This window comes from Pinus tabuliformis, chromosome 1_1 (assembly GCF_031772625.1).
Source record: "Pinus tabuliformis cultivar Carrire ecotype Pingquan chromosome 1_1, CPIR1, whole genome shotgun sequence".
Classification (NCBI taxonomy): domain Eukaryota; kingdom Viridiplantae; phylum Streptophyta; class Pinopsida; order Pinales; family Pinaceae; genus Pinus; species Pinus tabuliformis.
The window spans coordinates 96,768,695-96,779,800 of record NC_142297.1 but is presented as its reverse complement, the minus strand read 5'-3'; the positions used below and the strand labels follow the sequence as shown (position 1 = coordinate 96,779,800).

Below are 11,106 nucleotides of genomic sequence, written 5' to 3'. Positions count from 1 at the left end.
TGGAGAAAGATTGAGCAAATCCAGAAGCGTTTTATAACTTATAACCTGAAAATTAAAAGTAATACACCCTATCCTATTCTCCTTATAGAAGCAGGTCTTTCTCCTATTGAGAGCCTAGCTATGCTCAGGTTTCTGTTGTACAAGCACAAGCTCAATAACATAGACAATCATAGACTTCCTAAGCTAGCTTTAAATTCCAGACAAAACCACCTAAGGATTAACCGAGGATGGCATAAGGACACAAGGGCTTGGTTAAACTATTGGGAGATCAATGAGAATGATGCTTTGCAAAACATAAATAACATTAAAGATATTGTTACTTCTAAGTTCAAAGAAAAATTGTGGTGTGAGAAAGATTTAGCGTCTAAAAGAAAATTAAGTTATTATAAGAAGGTCATCAACCCCACCCTTGAAGATCAAAAGTATCTCTCTATTTTAACTAGCTCAAAGAAGAAAATTAATATAGCAAAGATTAGAACGAATTCTCATGAGCTCCATAGTGAAACTGGCCGTTGGGCAGTTCCTAAAACACCATGGATGGAAAGGATCTGCCATATTTGTGAGAATAGGAGCATCGAGGATGAAAACCACTTCCTCTTAGAGTGCCCTGCATACAACCACATTAGATCTCAATTTCACAACCTTTGTTACAATAATGACCTTCCTAGCCTTTTGCAATGCCAAAATTATAGTGAACTTGGGAGGCTTCTCTCCAAGCTTTTTGAGCATAGGAATAAAATCTTAAATCAAAATAAATAATTTGTCTTTTTAGGTCCGATAGATCATTATTTGGTCTCAGCGGACGTTAATCATCATCATCATCATCATCATAAAATTTTTAAATTTATTTAATTTAAAATATTGTTAAATTGACTAATTTCATTATGGCCATGGCTTTATTTTAAATAATATTTATAATTTATAAAATATTTATGATTATAATTTATAAAGTATTTATAGTAATTAACTCTTTATTAAAGATTTTTTTATCATATTTCTCGTACTAAAAAAACTAATAATAAAAAACGTATATTTATTTAACTCAAACAATGTGTTCTATAACATAAATATGGATTTAGACTCGTGAAGCACATCAAACTTAGTAATAAGCGTTAAATTATAAGTTACTAGAACTATTTTGTACTTTTCCAATTTTGCCGCGGGGGGTCGTTTTTTTTTTTTTTTTAATTATTTTTTAAATAAAACGTTAATAATAATTAAAAAAATTTAATATGTTTTAAAAATTTTAATATATTAATTTAAAAAAAAAATTATTAAATTTTAAAATTAAAAATTAAAAATTTGTTTCAAAAAAATTAATTTTTTTTTTTATGATTTATATTTTGAAATAAATAAAATATTGTTTTGAAACAAAAGTTATAAAAAAAACTAAAATTTAATTTTGATTAAAATATTTTAATAAATTTTTTTTTATTAATTTTTTTTAATAAATTAAAATTTAATAATTTTTATTGCTACGGTTTAATGAATTTTTTTTTTCAAATTAAAAAAAAAAAAAAAAAAAAAATTACATTTAAACAAAAAAATTATCTTTAATTTTTTTGTTTCTTTTTAAATAAATAATGAAAATTTAATAAAAAAAATTATTTATTCTTAAATCAAAAAGACTTTTTTTTGTAAGTTGAAAATGTTCTTTTATTTTTTTTATTGAAAAATACCTATATTTTTAAAATTTCGATTTTTTTTAGTTGTTTTTTTTTTTTAATAATTTGAGCTTATTTTTGTCTTTTTATTTTTTTCTACATGATTTTAATATTAATTTTACTAGTTTTTAATTTTATTTTTTTTGTTAATTTTCTATATTTGTTTAATCTAGTTTGTTTTTTTTTTTTGGGGGGGCTAGTTTTTGTTAATGATTTTTTTAATCTTTATATTTTTACTTACTTAAATTTATATATATAATTATTATTATTATTATTATTTTTTTTTCCAAATTCTTTTATGATTAAACAATTTTTTTTTAAATATTTTTTATTTATATTTTGTCTCATATATATATGTATTTTTACATTTATTTTTTAAGTAATCATCATTTTAATCTTAATTTCACTAATTTTTATTTTTTATTTTTAGTTAATTTTTTTTTTTTTTTTTTTTTTAAATCTAGTTTGTTTTTAATTTGAATTTTTTTTAGTTTTTTGTTAATGCTTTTTTTTTTTTTTTTTTTTCTTTTCTATTGTTACCTATTTAATTTTATAGTTTTTTAAATGTGTTTTTTCTTTTTTTCCCAAATTTTTTTATGGTTTACATATTTGTTTTTTCCCAAATTTTTTTTAGATATGTTTTTTCACTATTTATTTGTTTATAATTTGTAATTTTTTTCTAGTTTTTTAATTCTTATTTTTTATAGGTTAATTTTGTTTTGTTGGTTTTTTTTACATTTTACATTTTTATGATTGATTTTATTTTTGATGTTTGATTTTTTTTGTTTTATGTATTTTATTTTATGTTTTGTTTTTAGTATATATTTTTATTTAAGTTTTGTTATTTTTATTTTTTATTTTGTGTTTTTTCATTGTTTTAATTTTAATTTTAATTACACACCAGCTTAGTTCGCGGGGTAGGGGCCGATGAAAAATCTTCCCCTGTTCACAAAGAGATCTCTACTCCTAATTTGTGTTCGCTCAATGGATGATAAAATCCCAAGGATTGTTGAACAATAATCCGAGAGGGCCTGAACCCTGTCGGAATGACGCTATGTAGTCAATTTGACTCTGGGGAAGCCTTCATCATAAACCCTGTAGGATGAATTTGTGCCTCACCTTCATGATATACATACGCAACCCCACCATGGCTTGTTACATCCATGCCCGCCATCTCCTCTTCTGCAGAGATCCTAAGAAGATTGAGTTTGTACAGAGCATAAAACACCGGTGCCATGGTGGCAGTAACCCATCCTGCCGTGACCAGAATTTGTATGACATGGGCCGCTAGGAGCCTTCCACCTCCACCCATTAATAACCCATAGGGCCTCGAGGACTTCCCATTAGGAAGTGGACCGTACGCTTGCAAAACATACTCCTCCTTCGCAAAGAGTGCAGTAAAGATAATCCCCCAAGCCCCGCAACCACCGTGGAGTTGCGCGGCCTCCAGTGGATCATCATACCTTAGCTTCGCTGCCAATAGGTTGAAGCCTATTAACACCCATGCGGAGACAAACCCGCACACAATCGCGGCCCATGGCTCAACCACGGAGCACCCACCCGTGATCGCCGCAAAACCCCCGAGCAGCCCATTGCACACGTCCAACACGTTCCAGTGCCCTGTTAGAAGCCTTCGCCCAAACAGCGTTGTCAAAGCCGCAGAGCATCCAGCAAGAGTAGTTGTGACAGCTGTTCTGCCAATCGCTGTCCACTGGCCGTCCACATAACTTTCCCCTCCTATACCATACGGCACCAAGATCTTCACAAATGAGCCGGGATTGAACCCGTACCACCCGAACCATAACAAAAAGGTTCCTAAGACAACCAACGTGGCACTGTGTCCCCTGATCGCCGTGGGCTTCCCATCGTGGTCATACCGGCCGATCCTCGGCCCTTCAATAAGCGCCCCCCATAAGCCGGCGATCCCGCCCACCATGTGAACGACCCCGCTGCCGGCGAAGTCATAGACTCCGCTCCCGAAAAGCAAACCGCTGGCTTTGGAAGCGCTGAGCCAACCGTCTGGCGACCACACCCAATGCGATACCACAGGGTAGACGAACCCCGTGAGAATCGAACTGTAGATCAAGTACGCCGCGAACTGCGTGCGCTCCGCTATGGAGCCGCTGGTGATCCCTGCGGCCGCGATAGCGAACGCCCACTGGTACAGAAAATATGCATAATCGTACTGGTAGTTTGCATTCGGCACATCCTTCAACCCGAAGAAATAATGGCCGATGAAGCCGTTGGAATGCTTCCCCCTCCCGAAGGCAAAGGCAAAGCCGAACAGATAGTAGAAGATGCCGCCCGCTGCCGCGTCAAGAACGTTGGTAAGCATGATGTTCACGGCGTTCTTGGCCCGCACGGAGCCTGCGCATAGCATTGCAAACCCTAGCTGCATGGCGAAGACGAGGAAGGCCGAGAAGAGCAGGTACGTGGTGTCCACTGCGCGGCCCGTGGCAGCGAGATGGTCGGAAACGGCTTGCAGCTTGTTGCACAAGAAGTCAGCCGCCGTGCCGTTCAGGAGATGCTGGAGAGCTGCCAGCTCGGGTGCTGTGCAGGTGTAGTCGGAGGTAGACATGGCGGATGAGCGGGGGTTCTGCCCGGCGACGGAGAATTCGAGCCGGCAGAAGTCAAATGCAAGTTTTGAAAAGGACAAGGCTCGGTCGGAAGAAGTGAAATAAGAGCTTTATAGAAGCCGAAATCTAACCGAAGCGAAGAAATAAGAGCTTAGAAGAAACCAGATTCAAGCCGGAGGGAAATACAGACATTAAAGAAACGGGATACGACCGGTAGAACTGAAAGACAGGCTTTAAAGGGATGGAATTCGAAGCGGGAGATATGATACACGAGTTTTGAGAGGGATAGACTCGAACAGGGCAAAGTGAAATACGAACTTTAAAGAAACAGGATTCTTACCAAATTGAAATACGAGTTTTAAAGAAACGGGATCTGAACCGGAAGAACTGAAAGACAAGCTTTGAAGAGATGAGATTTGAACCGAGAGATCTGATAAGCAGCCCGAAGAGACGGGATTAAACCGGAAGAAATCAAGTACAAACAGTAAAGTTTAAATATATGGGTTCGGAACTGACAGAAATGAAATGCGAGCTGTAAGGTTTAAAGGGACGGGATTCGAACCTGAAGAACTGAAGCATGCATTTTAAAGGGACGGGATTTGAACTCTAGAAGTGAAGCCTGCATTTTAAAGGAATGGGATTCGAACCTGGAGAAGTGAAAAACAAATTTTAAACGGACGAGATTCGAACAGGAAGAATTGAAATGCGAGCTCTAACTGTAATGCAACCTTCGAAATGCCTGGAATGGAACCAGCGACCACCTGGGCGAAAAGAATGGAAGATTTGAGCTCCGAACCGTCCTTTTCGAACCTGAAGAAGCTACGAGCTGTTAATGGGCGGTTCAAAACCAGCGATTGAGGTCGCTGAGAATCCCAGTGAGCCGTGCACCACAGTTATACACGCATATTCCGTAATCGATCAAGATTCAAAGTCCTCATAGATGTATATTCCGTCTTCGATCAAGATTCATAGTTCTCGTTTTTCGTATAGTGCCAGCTAATAAAGCATTAAAACGACGGTGAAATAAAAAATATAATAATATACAAAACTCCGAACACTCTGGAGAATCCAAAGCATCTCCGTTTAAAACGAGGACGACACTTACAAAGTGCAGTGCGTATGTTTAATTTGGTTAAAATTTTGACTTTTAGTTAAAAAAGAAACCCTTTTTTATATTTTTATTTAAAAAAAATAACATTTCAATTTACATATTTTTCTTAAATTTCTATAAATACGTTTATAAGATTCTTCATCCGGAAAATGCGAGATTTTTCAATTAGCTCCTGCAAATGATTTATTTTAGAAAAAGGAATTTCGGATAGACAATGGATTTATGTGATTCTTCAGTTAGAAAATTGCAATATATTGGAAAATGCAAGGTGATTATGTTTTGAATGAGTAATTTGAAATAGAGTAATTCTTAGCCGTGTGCACATTATACTTTATTTATTAATTTATATTGTGTATTATAAGTTCAACGGTCACCATTTCCCATGTATGATATGCGGGCTTAAAATTAAACCGGAAAAGATTTTCAAGGCAATAAAATAAACATTAGAAATTAATAGTGGACGTAAATCTTGGTTTGATGGACTATTTAAATATATAATCGATGCCCTTCTTAATTAAGATATCTGAATATTCAAGAATTTAATGGTGAAATATTCTGGTCAATATAGTTTTACTTTTATAGGTTAGACATTATCTGAGAATTCAAGAGTGTCATGGTGAAATATTCGGGTCAATATAGTTTTCATTTATAGGTTAGACATTATTAATATATATGAATATTCAAGAATTTTAATGGTAAAATATTTGAGTCAACATGGTTTTCTTTTTATTCATTTTTATTATTAAGAGGTTTTTTTTATCTATTTTTTATTATTGATAGGTATGGTTATTTTATCTTTTTATATTTTAAAGGTTTGTTTGTTTTTTTTTTTTTATTATTTATTAATAGGTATTGTTTAATTTTTTTATATTTTGAAGGTTTTGTTGAGTGTGTAAATTTTTTTGAATGTATAAATAGATTTCGTTGTCTAAAAAATTATGGTAAATTTGATATGAAATATGCCCAAAAATGTCTAAAATGAAACGTAGAACAATTAGATTATAATTTTTTGTTTTTTTAAATCACTGCAAGATTTTCTATTAATAATGACAAAATTTTTACATAGATAGCAAGGAGATTAAGAACTCAAGAGGACTCATTTGGGAGTTCAAGTAGATCAATTAGACTATAACTTTTTGTTTTTTTAAATCAGTGCAAGATTAATAATGACAAAATTTTACATCGATAGCAAGGAGATTAAGAACTCAAGATGACTCATTTGGGAGCTCAAGTCTCATTCCAGATGATAACACTAAACATATTTAGAAAAAACTAGAAACCAAATACATACACCTTTGAGTCCATTGCTCATCAAAAACTCTTGAGAAATATCAACATCCTAAAAACCATATCTTAGGAAGGCCATCCATGTAGAAACATCCTTTGTGCAGTTATAGACATTGAGACCATTTCACCTATCATGGATATGAGTAAAAAACATCCATTTGGACCAAAAACGCCAACTGTTGTATTGAGACCCCAAGTGCACCACGCTCTCATAGGAAGAGCCATATGTTAAGACCAAAAACACTGACACTCACACAAATAGATTTATTGAACCACCAAGGTCGCCACTCTCTCAAGAAGATCAATCCAATAAAAACAACAACACCTACAAGATCCTAAGAGTATAGAGTATACCAACACCAAAATTTTTACAGAAACAACTCGATGTCAATCCAAATATAGTTTAGAAAACCTTATAAGCACTAGCCCAATTCCTTCAATAGCCATATACATCTCATTGAGCTTATAACATCCATTTCAATCCAATATAATGATTGGTGATAAAGGTGAAGCATGAGAAAGTGGAGATTGAGGAATTGGTGGGTTATTAACAACTGTAGTAATATCTATTGTCTCCTTAGAATCAGAGCCTGAGAGGACATATTTCTCCACTCTACATAGATGAGAAACGATATCATCCAAGCAGAAACACACATTTTGAAGAAGTCTCTTGATGTCTTCTTGCCCTACAAAATTTTTATAGTTGTCAACTTGTTTGTCATGAAGAACCAGACGGATAAGCGTATCCATCTGTTGATGCATAGCCATAGAATGTAGAAAGTGTAACCTCTGCTTTCTGATCTTGCCTGGGTCCAAAACCCATTTGAAATTCTCAACACTCACCTTAGAATCTGAAAAGTAGGGACGATCCCCAAACTCCTTAGATTGTAGGTGTATAATCTCTCTTCAGACCTCCATTGGGACAGAGTCAAAGTCAGTATTCATAGATTTCCAACCAAATAAACTCTGACAGTGAGAAGTTGAAGTACTAGCACCACCTCTATGAGTTTCCATTCTCTGTCGAGGGGGCATAATTGCAGAGAAGAACAAAAATTGTACGGAGAAAAACAAAAAATGTACAGAGAAGAACAGAAATTACACTGAGACCTAGACTAGACTAAGACAATATTGACAACCCAAATAGGAATTTATGGAGTGTTTAAACGTCAACCAACAAAAAAACATATCTTCCCCAATAATCCCCCAAGTTATCCATGGAATACCTAATATTAACCACAACCCATGTATCATATACAACAGTTTGAAAAGACGAAGATAAACTTGACTAAAACCTTGTGAGGACAATATGTACTGAGAGACAAGAAGGTAACCCTAAAAAACCCACAACAGATACAATGCATACTGAGAAAACCTTGGTCCAATATCACCAATTAAACACTGGAATCGTCCATAAGGCAAGTAATAAGAGCAAAGGTAAAAACCAGAGATTTGATTATCCCAAAAAGAAGTTTTGGATTTTAAGCTATGAAAGAAAGGATATACCCTAAAACCAAATTGAGAAGTTTCCTGGTTACTAGACTCCACAGACCAAGACATGAAAGTTAAAGAAATACTTGTAGATTCAGTGCCCTAGAGCGTCGATGTGGGTAGAACCACAACCAACTCAAACACTAGCCCCATAGCAGTGTTATGGAGGAACATGATAAAAAACATTGACCCTATGGTGAAATGTTCACAACTATGGGAAAGAGTGGAACCAATTCTGGGTCTCCCTCAGAACACCAAGAACGCCTAGAATTACCACCACAAAGATACAAACTACCCCTAGTTATCAAATATATGAGCTTAGAGGAATATAGACAACAAGGTGAGGAGTCTTGCTCCCCACCACCCCAAATTACAACGTACCACCACCACCATGGACCCGATCCCATATATTTATAGTTAAAGTACTGAGGAGAATGACACAAGGTAAGTTGAGGGTTTTCATATCACCCTCAGACATGGAAAAGGAAGGTGCATATCTTGGCACACATCTTGAGACCAACATTCTTTGTTTGGCACACCCTTTCATCAATGAGATTGTTGCAGACACAACAATCATAACTTGACACCTCCAGAGAAAGGCTCAATCCCTGCACATCACCACCATCCATCTTCTCAGAGGATTGAAAAACCTCCATGCCAGTAATAACCTCGAGACTCCACAAACACACACCTTCCTGCTTGCATTTAATATGACTGGACATTGGTTACATTGAGTTGGAGACACGTGCATGAATTGAACACGTAGAAGCCAAGAGTGGACAATTGGTGTATTTAGCACTCATATTTAGACATGAATTAAGCACTATATACATAAGAATTAAGAATTATATACACCCCCATCGGGGAACAATTAGGCTATGACTCATTAATATATCTGAATATTAAAAAAAATTAATGGTCAAATACATACTTTGGTCAAAATATTTTTCCTTTCATAGGTTTGACATATATAATGATAACTAGTGCAACCATATAAATTAAATGATTGGTAAACATTGATAGGCATCAATCTATAATAAGCATGAAAACACTTACTTCATGATACATCTCACTCTACTAAAATTAAAAGGAAAATCATAAAAAGCTTTTCAAAAAGAATTAATAAATAAGTTGAACATATACACATTTAACAAGATTTTTATTTATGGAGATTTTCTCCCACTGTACCATAAATATTCTTAATTTGTAAATATGCTTTATTACAATATTATGGGCTAATATTATGGCTTATGAATACCACATGCCTAGAAAACCATAACCTGTTTTATATGACACTTGTTGATAAGACTTTTTTAAATTAATTAATTTAATTAAAAAGGAAAAAATGACCTAACTACTTTGAAAATAAATTTCAGCCTTTGATTTGTGTATACTACTATATATATTTTAGAATATTCTAAATGTTAAATCCCTAACTTATTGATAATTAAATTAAAATCATGAAAACTTTATTCCAAAAAAACACAATTGATATAATTACAATCAAAACACAACTATAATATGTCTTTTCTATTCTGTGGACATTAACTTCTTGTATATTGTACTTAACAAGTATAATGACATCACAATCCATTATTAAGTTGTAAGGTATTTTACATGGTGAGTCTTAGGATTAACATTGTGTTCATTATTGATATATAATCATAATGAAAATATATTATATATAAAATTGATTTTTTTATTGGGACTAATTGTTTGAATTTTATTTGGTTCATAAATAATGTATTGTTTTTGTTGTTCTTTGGATTATATTTCTTTATAATTTTTTTTGTAATATATATCATGTTTAAGTTTATAATTTGGTAATTGTATATCTACATATTTGGTTAATGCTTTCACTTTATTATAGCTTACTTTCCTCCATATAATACCGTGATTAACACTATCATTGATCTTTTAAATGTGAATTCTATATATGTTTAAATCCATCAATTACTCTACTTTTGAAAGCTGATCACATAAATTAAGTATTTTTTATTTTTTGTTTTTATTTTTTATTTTTATTTTCTCTCATAAAAATTACATTTTTAAAAGCCAATACCCTATTGATTTTTAGATTAATTTTCCCTGAACCCCTTTAGGCCTAGTTTACTTAGGCTAGGATTTTTAAACTTTAAATTTATCCCTTCTATGTTCTCCTTCATATTTGGATCATTATAGCAACATTGGTAGTCATTCATCTTACTTATCATTTATTAGCATTTATTTTAGAGTTGTAAAGTTATGCACTTTAATTTGTGTTCAATTTTGCCCATGGAAATTACTAATGTCCACATTCTTCTACTTCCTCTTATTTCAAATTCTTGTTTCATTTATTCCCCTAATAGATCAAATTCTTGCTTCTTGCCATTTTTATTTATTAATTATTACCCCATAATATATATATATATATATATATAATCAACTAATTTGTAATGTTTTACAAAAATATAAAGAATTTTTTAAATATAAATAAAGAATAAATCTAATTTTAAGATTAGATTGTGAGGCTAAGCATTCGGTTCATAACTTATTCATATATCTCCATTGACATAAATTTTATTTTTATGATAGATTATTCTTTATGATGTATGGTAATTTTAGGCTTTATTACATTAGTGTTTCAAATTTTCTTTCTTCAATATTATGTTAAAACTTATGAACCAATATATCATAACACTTGTAAGTTGTCAGCCTCTCATTTTCCAGAAGTTGTCATAACCATAAGACGACCACCCAAGGCTGTCTTACTATAAACCATTATTAAAAGATTTCATTGATTCTTGATCTGTGATTCTTTATAATCTTAATTGAAAGGTGATCCGTGATTCGTTATAATCTTAATTCAAAGGTAGACCTGTCACAAATAGAGCAAACCAGCTGCAATGTGGAGACTATATTTATATGGTCACGGCCAATGGGATTTTAACATCAGCGTGTGTCAAAAAAATGGTTCTCATTGAAAATCTTTTACTGAGGT

General features: G+C 33.0%; 1 protein-coding gene across 1 annotated transcript; it reads right to left on the bottom strand.

Moving 5' to 3' along the window:
• Nucleotides 1–2,701: 2,701 nt before the first annotated feature.
• Nucleotides 2,702–5,160, bottom strand: LOC149211827 (ammonium transporter 1 member 2-like). Its single transcript, XM_089390481.1, has one exon. The coding sequence runs from the start codon at nt 4,240–4,242 to the stop codon at nt 2,725–2,727; it is 1,518 nt and encodes a 505-aa protein (XP_089246607.1). The 5' UTR covers nt 4,243–5,160; the 3' UTR covers nt 2,702–2,724.
• Between the last annotated feature and the right edge of the window lie 5,946 nt (nt 5,161–11,106).